General features: G+C 36.5%; 1 protein-coding gene across 12 annotated transcripts in view; it reads right to left on the bottom strand.

The window, feature by feature from the left end:
* Positions 1–549: 549 nt before the first annotated feature.
* LOC135324163 (lens epithelium-derived growth factor-like) overlaps positions 550–13,634 on the bottom strand; it is a 117,010-nt gene continuing 103,925 nt past the window's right edge. For 9 of the 12 annotated variants that reach the window (XM_064499792.1, XM_064499793.1, XM_064499800.1 and 6 more), the window contains exons 10-17: positions 12,732–12,957; positions 11,967–12,088; positions 9,719–9,774; positions 8,424–8,494; positions 7,374–7,475; positions 6,930–7,149; positions 4,121–4,235; positions 550–662 (exon numbers count right to left, since the gene is read on the bottom strand). In XM_064499792.1, coding sequence (XP_064355862.1) covers positions 581–662; positions 4,121–4,235; positions 6,930–7,149; positions 7,374–7,475; positions 8,424–8,494; positions 9,719–9,774; positions 11,967–12,088; positions 12,732–12,957 — 994 coding nt within the window. In that variant the 3' untranslated portion in view covers positions 550–580. Of the gene's footprint in view, positions 663–2,333; positions 4,036–4,120; positions 4,236–6,929; positions 7,150–7,373; positions 7,476–8,423; positions 8,495–9,718; positions 9,775–11,966; positions 12,089–12,731; positions 12,958–13,634 lie in introns of those variants that run through there. The other 3 variants (XM_064499794.1, XM_064499801.1, XM_064499799.1) reach the window with 3 other exon arrangements.

Raw genomic sequence — 13,634 nt, 5'->3', positions numbered from 1 at the left:
CGGGCAGATATTCTTGTATAAGTTTAGTTCTGCTATTTCTGCCAATTACATGTGTGCGTTTGTTTTTTTTCCCATAACACCTGCCTAATTGTGCTTTATCTAACAAAAGTTATATCCCTAACAACTACAAGCAGCATACTGAGGGTCAAACTGTGGGCCTTTGATATCAATCTAACTATTTGAGTGATGTCAGCTCAGTAGGCCAAGACACAGAGAGGGGGGCCAATACTGCATAGGGGGTAGAGAGAGGGTCAGGGGGCAGAGAGAGAGAGATGGGGGGAGGGGCCTGAGAGTAGGGGCAGGGCTAAGAGAATTTATAAGTGTAGCTCTTCTCTGTCTCCTTCCCTTCTCGCATTGAAAAATCTTTACAAGTTTTTTTTTTTTTTGGCTTGTTTGTTTTGGGTTTTTTTTGGAAAACCTAAATTCTAAACCCCAAAGTTTATGCCAAGGAAAAGCTCTAAACTTCGTTGATTCAGACATTCCAAACAGTTATGGCCCCTATGAATGCCTTAATTTATACAATTTGAACATTAAACTGATACAAAGAAGTTGATTCTTAAAGACTTTAATTTTTTAAAAATCATTCAAGATGATTGTTTTCTGACCAATGTGCATCATCAATAGGTTCAGTGAAAACACCAGATTTCTTCCTAGTATCACATCTATAATACCAAAAGCATACTATGAGAAAGTCACATAGCAGAAATTGGTACAATGTTTACAAGAACAAAACTAAACTTTAACATTAACTGCTATAAAAACAATGCCTCGAAATCGTACAAAACAGTGAAAAGCCATCCTGCCACATGTTGAAAAACTACACACAAACAGGTCAAAACCTACTCTCTTCCTGTCATATTATAGAAATGAAGCAATTAAGCAGTTGAAAAAGTATTTACACTCTTTCCTGCTATTAACTGGAAAAACATACAGTAGTCATAAAAAAATATATACTACAACTGTCTCCTGTTTTCTGAATGGGTTTTTGAAATGTGTATTACTTGTTAATATTGGATAAAACCATCAGCAAAGCATTTAAATACTTTTAAAGTGAAGATTAAAGGGGCTGTTATTCCACAAAATTTACCATTAAAATATTATGCTTATAATTTTTTTAAAAAACTTTCAGTCTATAGATTTCAAACTCAAAACTTAATCCTCTCTATTTTGTATGGGAAAAAAAGGAAAAGCAATAATTTAAGGTTTATTTTCTCATCTCATCTGCGCACGCAGACACACACACGCACACAAGCACAGAGAGACAATGGCAGATGGGGGAACCCAAATAATATCCTGCCCTGGCTACTCCTGGCTCCATCACAGGAGAGCAATCAGCCCATCAAGGGCTCATCTCCACAAGCACAGAGGCACAGTGACAGGCAGGGGAACCCAAATTACCTGCTTAGAGGAACAGACACCCTGTCCAGGCTCCTCCCAGTGCTATTCCAGGAGAGCATCAGCCCCATGGTCCAGGTGTGAAACTCAGGAATATGAGTCAATGGGAGTGGGTCCCCAAAGGAAGGGAGCACCTTTGGGACTGTATGGGGGGGGGGGGGGTGTCACTGCCAAGGGGTATGGGGCACATTATGGGATGCAGGGGAAGAATATTTTGTGATTGCACAAGACTTATTATGGGATGTTTAGGGGAGGAACCAAAGGCAGAGAAAGAGAGGGATCTAGGGTGGAAAAATGTGGGAAATCAGAGGTACAAGGGGATAAAAAGTGCTAGTCTCCTATGTAAACAGGCTGCTGCTCAGTATGCTTGTCTGGCTGTGCCCTGTGCTTGATCAGCACAGTCTGTCCTATCATCTTATTACATTCCTTTTCTAACTGTTTTTCTGGGTGAGGTACTCTCTATTCTGTGTGCACGTGTGTGCATGGAGGTCTAAGTGCCAGCAACTGGAGGAGGACCATGGGTCAGAGGGCCTGTGTGTCTGTGATGCCAGCAACTGGAGGGAGTGAGGGTACAAAACAAGTCAGTGTTTGATTGCTAGTAAATACCAAGCCAGACTAGCTAGTGAGTAGTTTAAGCGATCTGGGAACCAGGTAGGTGTGTGGGATGCAGGGGAAGAATATTTCGTGATTGTACAAGACTTCATCTTTGCTGGTTGGTGGACGCTGCTGAACTGTTGCTCGGCATAGCGAGGTGCCGGGTAGATATTCTTGTATAAGTTTAGTTCTGCCTTTTTTTTTTTCTTCCCCCCCCCCCCCCCCCATGTGTCATGTCTGCACCCTTATGCTTTTAATAGCAAATATTAAGGGGAATCTGACTGAGTTTGTTTTCTTGCCACTACAAAATCCAAGTGTTGTCAGGCTCTGTAGAAACAAGGAAGTGGAACAGCCCATGAAAAATGCACCTTAGGAGAGGCAGTTCTTAAAAGAGGCCATTTATTTTCAAATGATTGGCCAAATATGTTCCACTGTTCAACTGCTTCATTTACGATTTCGATTAACTCAGATGCCACACTGCATTAATGCCGTATGGCATTTTGCTTAAATCAATGAGTTGGTCAGTGTTGTGTTGCATAACTTGGGTTGGGAACCTGCACTGATCTCTCATTTATAAAAGGTATTCCTTTAGTATGCCACTCATCCAGACAAAATGACAAATGTTTGTTATTTGGCTGAAAACTCCCAAATGACACTTTTGAAAGCTGGCCAATCAGAAACCAATAATTCCAAGACTACCTCTGGAGCAAAATCAAACACCTGTTCATCTCAAAGAAAAGATAAAACATAAGTTTACCCTATTGTAATTAATAGCGATCATATCCCACAGATTTGGATACAAAGTTTTATCTTCTAGGCAGCCAAAAGGAATGCTGGGCAACACAACTTTTGGACTCTCTCCTTGATTTCAGAAGCATGGAAACAGTAATGAAAGTATAGCTTCCCCCAATGGATATGGCTGTACAAAAACAATCTGTGAGCACTGACTACGGGAGTGCTTAGAGAAAATAAATGGGTCTCCAAGAAAAGAATTCAGCTAAAGGTTGATCCTGGACTTTTTTCCTCTTTCTCTTACAAAATTCTGCTAAGTATTCCACATTTCATAAGAGAGATGTTGCTGCCACTCTTGTTTACAAGGTACTAGGTTATCAGGCAGCAGAGGTGCATAGGAGTTGTATCTTCAGTCTCATTAGTTCTTTTGGGGCTTAAATACTTACCTCATGTACAAATTCAAGCATTCTTATGGATGTTTGACCAGAACTGTTTAATTTGTCAACCTGTATAAGCCTGTCACACTTAGCCAAAGAGTTCTGAAATTTCATGGGCAGAAGTTCTAATGCTAATGGCAAGTTAACTGTATTTAGACAATTCTATAACTACATTGTATTTACTTGCCTACTGATTAGAATAAGTGAATTTGCAAAAATTTGACAAATCTCATCAGTTTCTGTGCAATTTGGTCCAGGCTCCCTTTGTTTCCAGCTCAATAGCACCGGGTACTCTAGAGTGCAGAAGAAAGCATATATAGCACTCTGTCTCACCTCAAGCTATCTAGCCTACTAGCAGAACATCCTATAAAAGTTCCTGTGGAGGACTGGCTTGAGGGCAGAGGTCATGTGAAGATTGAACAACTAAAGGAAGCAGAACTAAGTGCATATCGCACACAGTTGATGTGAGCCAAGTCCCGTACGAGAGTAAAAACAGCTAGAGCCAAGGACACATTGTCCTTGGCTCCAAGGTGTTATCAATGATTAGTCCTGGGAACTTGCAGGTGATGTAATGCAGAAGTTGCTGGGTAAACCAAATTGCTGTTACCAATAAGGAGCTCAGCTTTTGCAATATGTATGAGCCTGATTAGTCCTATACTATATAAAGAAAGACCACACCTAATAAAGTTGAAGTACACTGATCACTCATATTGAGCGTCTGGGTCTTCCCTCCGTCGGCTCCTCCCGTGCAAGTTTCCAACAAGTTCCTTCTACCTACACTATTGAAATGAGTGAAGCAGTTCTCCTAAAAATGTTTGTTCAAGACCAGAGCAGAAGTAACATGCCATTATATTTCTATAAAGTTGAGGAGAAAACCCTGTAAAGAAAACAGCAACTAAATATGATTAAGTAACTTTAAATTAAAAATGGTTACTTCAGTGAACTTACTAACATTAACTCACTTTTTCTTAGTGCTAACTTCATGCTTCTCTTTCTTTTCCTCAGTGTTCTCTCCACTGTGTTGTGATTGGTTGGTGTCTTGAGTGTCTTCAGACTCTCCATTTAGTGTCTTCAAACCTTTAAAATTAAGGGGAAAGAATCAGCACTGCAGGAAGCAAGAAAAGCATCATCAACTCCAATGCCACATTTTTTTCCCCCTCTAATCTTGAAATCTACCAGCTGAAGCTATATATAAAAGCAAGAACAGATGTTATGACAACTTCTAAGAATTCAGTATACCTCAGTCCCATAACTTCCTTTATCTAAATAAAATGAGCAAGCATATAAAATATTGCTGAAGGCTACAGTTTCAAGGTAATTCACAACACATTTCAAGATAAACTCAAGGACATCTGAATATTAACCCAAGAGGTACTAAGAGTGTATGATAATTAACCTGAAATGATCAACATATATTTCAAGAGATCTGTGTTCTTTCTAGGTTTGTCAGGCTAAAGCTAATAGGGCAAATGCTTATTTATTATTTATAGCTCGAGTAGTGAGAAAATTTGAGTATACCTTAACCCAGACATCTATTGGAGACTTCTAATACTTTAACTACAGAAGTTAATAGTTCCATGGATTCTTGCTTATTGTCAACAATAACGCATATATAGGTATAATCAAAATGTGAAAAACAGTATATAAAGGTAAAATAAGGCTTAGTATGTAGTACAGTAATAATGTGGTAAGTATATTTGAAGAGCAAATATACCCATCATACCATTAGCATAAGTAGGAAATCAGTGTGCTGTTGAAGAAGCTTTAATCTAAATTGTATTTAGTTAGTTTAGTCAAAGCAGGAACATTTGTCCTCTCAGTTTCCATGAGGAATATATTTTGCTCTACGATTATAAGCTGTTTTTGGAATATTCAAGTTTATCGAAGAATATCACTCTAGGTTCAAGTTAGAAGGATACAGCCCATTTTTCAATAGGCTTACAAAGAAAAAAACTCCACTATTTTTGAATAAACTCCTATGCTACATCAGGAAAAATACAACACACAGTCTTAATACTTTCAGGCTAAGATGATACTAAAAATCAGAAAGACAGTTTTAAAAAATAACACTTCAGCAGTTAGATCTATTTATAATTCTAAATAATTACCAATTTTTTAGTAATTACTAAACAGATTCTGTTTTGAATTTTAAAAGGACAGAAGTAGTACATCAGTATATGAAGGAACTAGAATTTCTTTTTTGTAGTAAACAAAACCCCACATTTCTATGAAATTCCCGGCTAGTTCAAGCAAGTCAGCTATCCTTATATAATTGACTGCTAGACAATGTGATATTTCATTTTTTTTTCCTGTTGAAGTCTAATATTAACTTTACTACATAGCAAAAATTTGGAGTGACTTCACTAGTCAGACTATTCTACTCTTTCACCTCCATAAAATGTCAAGATGAATCTTCATTAATAATCTTCTACTTCTATAATAGTTACAAATATGGTAGCATATCAACTTCTGAATTCTGCTGAATTCTTACTATTCTTAGCATTGATCTAAATTACATCCATTTATTACTGCTCAACTCCTATTTCTTCAGTAATCATAGCCTTCAAATAGTTTTGCTGAATTCTCCTCTTGGCATTTGAGTTCAAAGTTACTTTAACTTTTTCCCAGCCCTTGTCACTGCAAGGATCTAAACACTTTTGCAGTTCCTGCAGTCTAGTACAGTTTTCCATTGTCTCTCTCTCATTTTGATCCTCTGCTTCATAACACATGTATCACCTCCTTGTGCTTCAGGCATTCTTTACTATACATTTTTTAAACTACCTTAAGTTACTGGAGAGGAGTTTTATTAAAAGCAATTGGGAAAATTTCAACATTGTTGTACTTTACTTAAAGGAGCTAATGATTAATCTGGATGATACTCTGTTAAGTATAAAAGCCTTTTCTTCTCAAATGACAAATTCCTTTATTTTACACTGTATCACTGTGCAGGAGTGCCTGAACTACACTGTTGTGATATATGTTCAATAAAGTGGCATGCAGATGGCAAAAAGCTGATACTGCTTCTAACACCACAGATAGTAGTATGCATGATAAGTTTAATGCTATTAAAATAGGTAAAAGTATAGGCTTCCTTGAAGGATGGAAGACGCTATTTAAGAGGTTATTCTACCTACTGTTTAACAGCTTTTCACAAGATAGTAAAGTCAGGATTTTTTGCTTTACTGTAAATTTCTTATTCTCACTTTCTCTTCTTATTCTCACTTTTTGCAAGAGCCTTCTCTTCAGGTAATAACAACAAAATAGTCTTGGAAAAATACATGCAGTAATAAATTTTACCCTTAAACTTGATACTTGGTCATAAAAATACTATCTTTGAATATTTCAAATAGCCTAAAGATTTTGATAGATGGGTGAAACTCTTATATGACTGCTTTAGATACCATTTGAACTTGTCTCAGAGTCATTGGAGACTAGATATAAACAAGAAGCTGAAAAATGAAATGTGTAAGGTTAAATGAAAGACCTACTGCATTTAAAACACTGCACCAAGAATTGACTATGAAAGCTCATTCAGCTGTTGTAGTCCTAGAAATATGCTGACTGAATTTACTTCAGTACCAATCTTCTTCCTTTCCTACTCCTATGATGCAACTTGGAAGATAACTATAGTTTATTTAGTTACTAAAGAAATCCCACTTTACTATAAAGTTCATACAAAATATAGCACAAACATAGCTGGTAACATTTTAGCCTCTCTGCTACTACAATAAAGTCACTTAGAGAGAATGGGATGAAGTACACCAACCCTACCTGTTTGTTCTTTTTCCTTTTCCAGTTTTTTGTTTGGTCCTTTCTTCCACTGTTCTTTGGATTTTTTGATTTCCTCATGTTGCTTCTGCTCAGCAAGTGATTTATTTAGTACCTGTGAGAGAACAGAATCACCTTCTCCAACTAGAAACATAGTCTTGAACTTGTTGTACAGCATTGTAGATTTCTCCATGATAACCTGGCTAACTTTGAACTTCCGTATCTGAAAATAAAAAGGTAAAACAGTCAGCTCCACTTATATCTTTAATCTCACTAAGTGCTACATGAAATTTTTAACTCATTGCATTCTATGTTTAAACTTGAAGTGAGATCAAGGACTTTTACATGCTCCAAAGTAGTAAATAAACATAATGTAAATTAAAAAAACAACAAAAACAAAAAAAATTTCCCTTTTGAAAATATTTTTAATAAAGCTGAAGATCTCACCTTCTTCAAAGTCAAAATCACCTCTGTGTGCTTTTGAGCTTGCTGCATCGTGACCTGAAGGGAAGCAAGCTCATCAAGAGCCTCAATACACCTGTTCACATCCTGTATATAAACAAAAGTTTGATTTGAAGACTTTGTTTAAAGGCTAACAATCCTTGGTTAGCCATGTAAAGAAAAAAGATTGAAGGAAATGCTGAGTTTTAGCTCCTGTTCTTGGGGGAAAGTAGCAAAAAAAAGTCAGATAGTGCTTAGATCTCTCTCCAAAGCAGAGGGGAGATCTTCACTCATTAAATTATATGCATGCTCAAGTTCTAGAAACCATCTTGGTATTTGGCAGAGAAAAAGAAGGATTCAGGACTATTCTCAGCAGAATATGCTAGTTGCCACATTTACTTAGTGATAAATACAATTATGATAAAGGAAGTGTCTTTGCTCTAGCTCTACAACCAAATTTTATAATCCAGACAAGAATAAGATTACATCTCTGAGTTTTTATTTCAAGTATTTTTTACATTTGAAGTAAATTTACTATCTGGAGTCAAACTGACAGAATGATATTTAAACTGAAACATTATGCTGAGGTTAAATTTTTTTTAATTTAATGTGAATTACTTTGAAGTCAGAATATTTTTATAGACTTAAGAGTTGGTCATACTGGAAACAAATGTTTTGCTCTTTAGTGTGACAGCACAAACTTCCAGACTGAGTTGAAACTGCTTGCTACTTCTCATGCTACTAAATGCAGAAGCCACTGCAGTGTTTGTTGTGAAAGGCTTTTTCACTTAAACTGCTACTTTCTCATTGTACAAATAGCCTTCATGAAGTGAAGGTGCTAAATCAGAGGCTAAACCCCTTTCAACACTTTCCACGTGATGGTACTCTGAGGCGATCAGGTGAGCAATCAAGAAAGAAGTTCTCCAGTCTTGCAAATTAAAGGAATTCCTTTCCTTCAAGATATTTTTTTTAAATGAATCATATGTCAAACCAGGCATTCCAAAAGTATTTCCTGCCTGAATTTTACACATACATCAATTAACAAAATATACTTACAAGATTATCAATTTTGAGCGAGTTTTTAATTTCTGCATGTATCCTTTGAAGCCTAGAATCCATTGATGTTTCTAAAGATTAGAAATAGCAGGCATGAATATTTGATAATCTCTTGAGATGTTTTTGTAGAAACATTTCTACAAACATGAACTTGAGACACAGAAGGCAAAATATATGAGTAAGCAACTCATATTAAGTTTTCATAAGGTACATGATGGTAGCAAATACATTTTTTTTTTAAATCGGACACACAACAACAACATGGAGTTACAAGCTGAAAAATTTTCTGCTGTAACATCCAACTGTCACCTTCTAGAAGTTAACCCAGGTTAAAAGGAAGTTTCAATAAATAGTAAGAGTTGGGAAGCTGGAGAAGCTTTATGATGAGAGGATACCTGAATATTGATGCTTTGGATTTCAGGAACTTGGACACAGTCATAGTCCAAATCCATCCAAATAAAGTAGTTAGCAATGTATGTGCCCTAACAAGTGGTAAAGACAAATGAGGAAGTTGATCTCTAACTCATATGTGCTCAATGTCTACTTGGATTTCCTTCAGTATACAAGTGGTATACATACTGGACAATATTGCAGACAAACTGCTTATTTTATTAGTTCAATCTGTCTTGGACACATTTATATAAAAAATTCTCCTGCTGCCAACACTAGAATTGGTTCCAGTCTAAACCATTAGATTTTTACCATATAAAAAAAGATAGGTGGAACCTGAAGGGCAGTGGTTTGGACTGCCCTTAAGAAAGACATATCTAAGTAGGGTAGGGACACCAAGAAGGGAATGACTTATTCTTGTAACAGTTGGTTTGGAAGTCTGGCCTAGTGGACAAGAACACAGTAACTATCTCAAATCTGAGCCCCTTCCCTAGAAAGGGATACCGTCTGAATATTTGCAAGGGGTCCCCTCTGATTATTCTGCTATGGTGGGACAGAAAATTAGTAGTGAAGGGAAAGAACTAAAGTGATTCCGTTCAAAGAACCAGAACCTTTGATTTCATACACCGGTGAACAGAGAACACGTGAAAAGGTTTAAAAACTAGTATGACTAGAATGATGGGAATACTGAAGACCAGTTCTAACACACTGCTGAAGAAAAGAATGTAGAAGGCCTAGAACAAGAATACACTGCTTCAAAGATCTGAAGGAAGTAATCACAGATTAAACATCTTTGACTGAGATCCCAAAACCCGCTTAACGGTAAGTCTTATTATCCAGACAGATATTTCTGTTCAAAAATTTAAGACAGTCAAAAATATTCTGTTTAGATTCTTTAAACTAACCTCTCTTCTTCTCCATCCTCTTAACTTCTGGTTTCTTACCTTCTTCTTTATTTTGCCTATGAAAACATAAAAGCATTTTTGCAATGTTTTCTTTTAAAGTCTTGGGTCTTTTTTTATTATTATTTTTAAATGAGATGCAATGTTTTGAGGTACTCAAACTATGTAAAAATACAGAAGTCAAACCCTGCTTTCTTCAAAGACCAAAATAAATTAAATAAATGTATTTATTAAGATACTGCAGATAAAGAATCCTCCAGATTAACAGACAGTTTCCCCTAGAAGCAGCAAATGAAAGCATTATTAACATGTAAAAATTAAGATAAAACTGCAGTGTATGAAAGATTCATGGAGAGAGAGAATATTTTAAGATGACACAAATTTAAAACTGGCATTCAAGTTTATCTCAGGGAATTATAGGGAAAAGGAGTGATTATATAACAAATAAAACAAGTCCCACAGCAACTGTAATAAAAGAAGTACAGAAATAAGTAAGCCGTAAGTATCCCACAACTAACCGTAATGTATATCACTGATCATTTAAATAACCCTGATGCAAGTAGTAATAATAAAAAATAAGGTTTGGTACAGGTTCCTTCAAATCTCCTCCTTATGGAAAGAGCCAGGAAAAATCTCTAATAATTAACCTCACTAAAAACAAAGACTCATAAAAATAAAAAGGTTGGCTTTGTCCTCCAGTTATAGGAGGAAGACGACAGGGATTATAAAATCTTTCAAACAAGCTTTTAAACTATTTTTATTCAGGAAAAAATAGGCCCATTTATCAAGTCCTCAGTCTTGTTTTATCATAGAATTTCAAAGCCTTATTTTATAATTGGCTTATTCCAGCATTCTATGAGTTTATCCAACTGTCATAACAATAAGCATCTATTAAAAAAAAGAATCCTGCATGTCTATCAGCTTTCATGCTCCTTTCACATTTTATCTGGTTACAGAATCAAAGACTTCCAAAAGCTTAACATTATTATACTTCTATTGTCACCTGCACAGACTCACATTCTTTAAGCAAGGCTGTCTTCTGTACAGAGCACTGAATTGAGTTTGCCTAACAAATATTAATGAGGTAGCTATGAAGACCAGAAAAAAAGGAAAATAATGATTAAAAAAGAACAAAAAATTCAACTTATATCCATTATGCTGACAGAGAAACTTGCAGGAAAGCAGGCAGCATAAAAATAAACCTGTTCACATTTTATCAATATTAGGTTTTGTGCTTAATAATTAGGTACCAGCTATAATCAAAACTATACACAGTCACTAAGATAAGCTACTGCTCCTTACTTTTACTGAAGTAGAACTCTAATTCCTTAGATGCATAAAATATGAAATCTATTTAAAAGTAGAAGACTTAATTAACATAACCAAATCAATACAAGACAGAAATCAAAAAGCATGTCGGATTTAAATAATAATATATTAAGAGTTGCAGAAACAATAAAAATAATTTAGTGTCTTTGGGGGATTGGAAATGTTTAGGTTTGCCCCAAGGAAGAAGTGTGTTTAGGTTTCTAGAGAAAGAATAACTGAGGAGGGCGAGAAGAAAGGACTTGGAAATCCTACTTCCTACTCTTCCTAATGTCCCAACAGCCCCCAAGTTTCTGGCAGGATCTTCTCGCCATGCTCATGCTTGCATCATTTATGATAATTTATCTTCTGAGTGCAAACTGCTCAATATTACTCAATTGGCTTTGCAGAGCCAGAGTATCATAAATCATAACTTCCTCCTTGTTCTGTCTGACAGTGTGGCCTCCAGCTGCCAGACAGAGAAGGAAGTGTTTTCCAGGGAACCCTCTGTATTCCACAACCTGATCAAAATTCCATAGCCATGAATTAATAGATCCTGTCAATCTCATGTATTCAAGACTGAAAATATAATACACGGCCCTGCTGAAACAGAGTTGGCTCTCTCTTCACAGAAGTATTCTTAGGATACTTCTAAACAGAACTCATCAACTCTGCCCTACTGTTAGGAAATCTAAGTCACTGAAAGACTGACATCACTTAATTTCTGAATTCAAATTTTCCCATCCTCCCACAATACTACATATTGATTTACAAGAGCTTTTTTATTCTCCACTTAAAAAGTTAAATAATGCTTGGAAAAAAAAGGCAGAGGGAGGACACAGAACACTGCAAAACAATTGGGAATTTTGTCAGTTTGTGTGTCTCCTCCTCTTATGTTCAAAATACTACTACAATTTATAGACATCATGTATTAAAACATACTCACGGCTCAGATTCCATCTGCTTCTCTTGCTTACACTTTCTTTCTGTCAGTTCTCTCTCATGCTGGCCTTGTAACATGTTTCTTCTATGAGCTCCTTGAAAGTTCCTTCCTCCTTTTTTCTTCTGCTTTTATTTAGGATTTTAGGGCGAGAAGAGAGAAGGAGTCTTTAGATTACTGAAAATCAAGAACATTAATAGTTAAACCTACCTATTCTAAATGTCTATACGTTATTGCTCTGGTCCGTGAAACACCCTGACAAGAGTTAGCATTCCCCTGTAACTAAATCCAAGACTTTTACATATAGATAAAAGTTGTGTTTTATTAGTGCTTTCTCTCATTTTTCTTCTCACAGATATGGAGAAGAATATCCCAAAACCCCAAAAAACCAAAGCCATACCCCACAGATTCTCAGCACTCAGGACAAAAATAAATAAAAAATAAATACACACACACACATGCACACACGTATTCAAGGAAGCATACAAAAAAAAACCCCTTTCGATATAATAAATGTCTTAAATTTAAATCCATCTTAAAAAAAGTAAAGTTTTAGAAAAAAAATTCTTTGTAAATATCAAAAAGTTACTGAAAAGAGTATTTGACAGAAAGGAATTCTACAACTTCTCATTCCCAAGACATGCATCTATATTAGCCAGACACAAGGCTCCAACCCTTAATAGACAAAATTGAAGACCTAGTATTAGCTTTAAGAAATATCTTAAATGAACTACTGTTCTTTACAATAAATATGTCAGTAAAGAGAAATACCTTATCAACTTCATGCTCTCCTCCATCCTCTTCAGAATCAGAGGCTGATACAAAACCCACTTGGGAAGTATTTCTCCTTTTTGGTTCGGTCTCTTTCTTTCCTTCTCTTCTATCAAATTCCATCCTTGGTTTGTCTTCTTTCTTCTGACTCTCCTCATCTTTTTTCCCTTGTTTTTTGGGCTTCTCTTCTGGTCCTTTTTTCTTTGCCTTCTCCTCCTCATGAGCACTAAAACACAGTAAATTATTTAAGCTTCATATTCATTATCTATACCCAGCTTAAAACTGAACCTAGTTCTCTCAGTTCAGTAAAATGTACTTTCTAGTTTTTATTAATGAATACCTCACCTGCACAAAGTTAGTTCATTCCTAGATGTTTAATTTCATAGGATCATAGGATAATTCAGGTTGGAAGGGGCCTCTGGAGGTCTCTTGTCCAACCCCCTGCACAAAGGTGGGTCAGCTATGAGGTAAGACCAGGTTACTCAGGGCTTTCTCCAGTTTGGTCTTGAAAACCTCCAAGGATGGAGACTGCACAACCTCTCTGAGCAAACTGCCCCACTGCTTGATTGTCCTCAGGGTAAAAAAGTATTTCCCTACATCCAGTCTTGTTAGGGAAAGTGCGGAAGAATGTCGAGGAGATAGACGATGGAAGCTAGCCAGACCGTTCCATGGGAAAAGGAGCATCAACAGGGCCTGTTGACCCATAGTCACGTGGTTGAGCCTGTGCCAGGGTGGCGCTGCACCTGGGCTTTGAATCAAGAATAACAATGAGCTCAACATGCTTACTGCGCATGTGTATGGTACATAAAAACTCATATAGCGCCTCCCCCCCCCCAGTGCTCCTCGCCCTGGACTGACGCTCAGCGGTGCCAGGGATCCCCCGCTCCATTATTGCCTCGATCG

The sequence above is a fragment of the Dromaius novaehollandiae genome, chromosome W, assembly GCF_036370855.1.
Source record: "Dromaius novaehollandiae isolate bDroNov1 chromosome W, bDroNov1.hap1, whole genome shotgun sequence".
Taxonomy (NCBI): Eukaryota; Metazoa; Chordata; class Aves; order Casuariiformes; family Dromaiidae; genus Dromaius; species Dromaius novaehollandiae.
The sequence above is the reverse complement of the archived record's forward strand: the minus strand, read 5'-3'. Positions and strand labels throughout refer to the sequence as shown.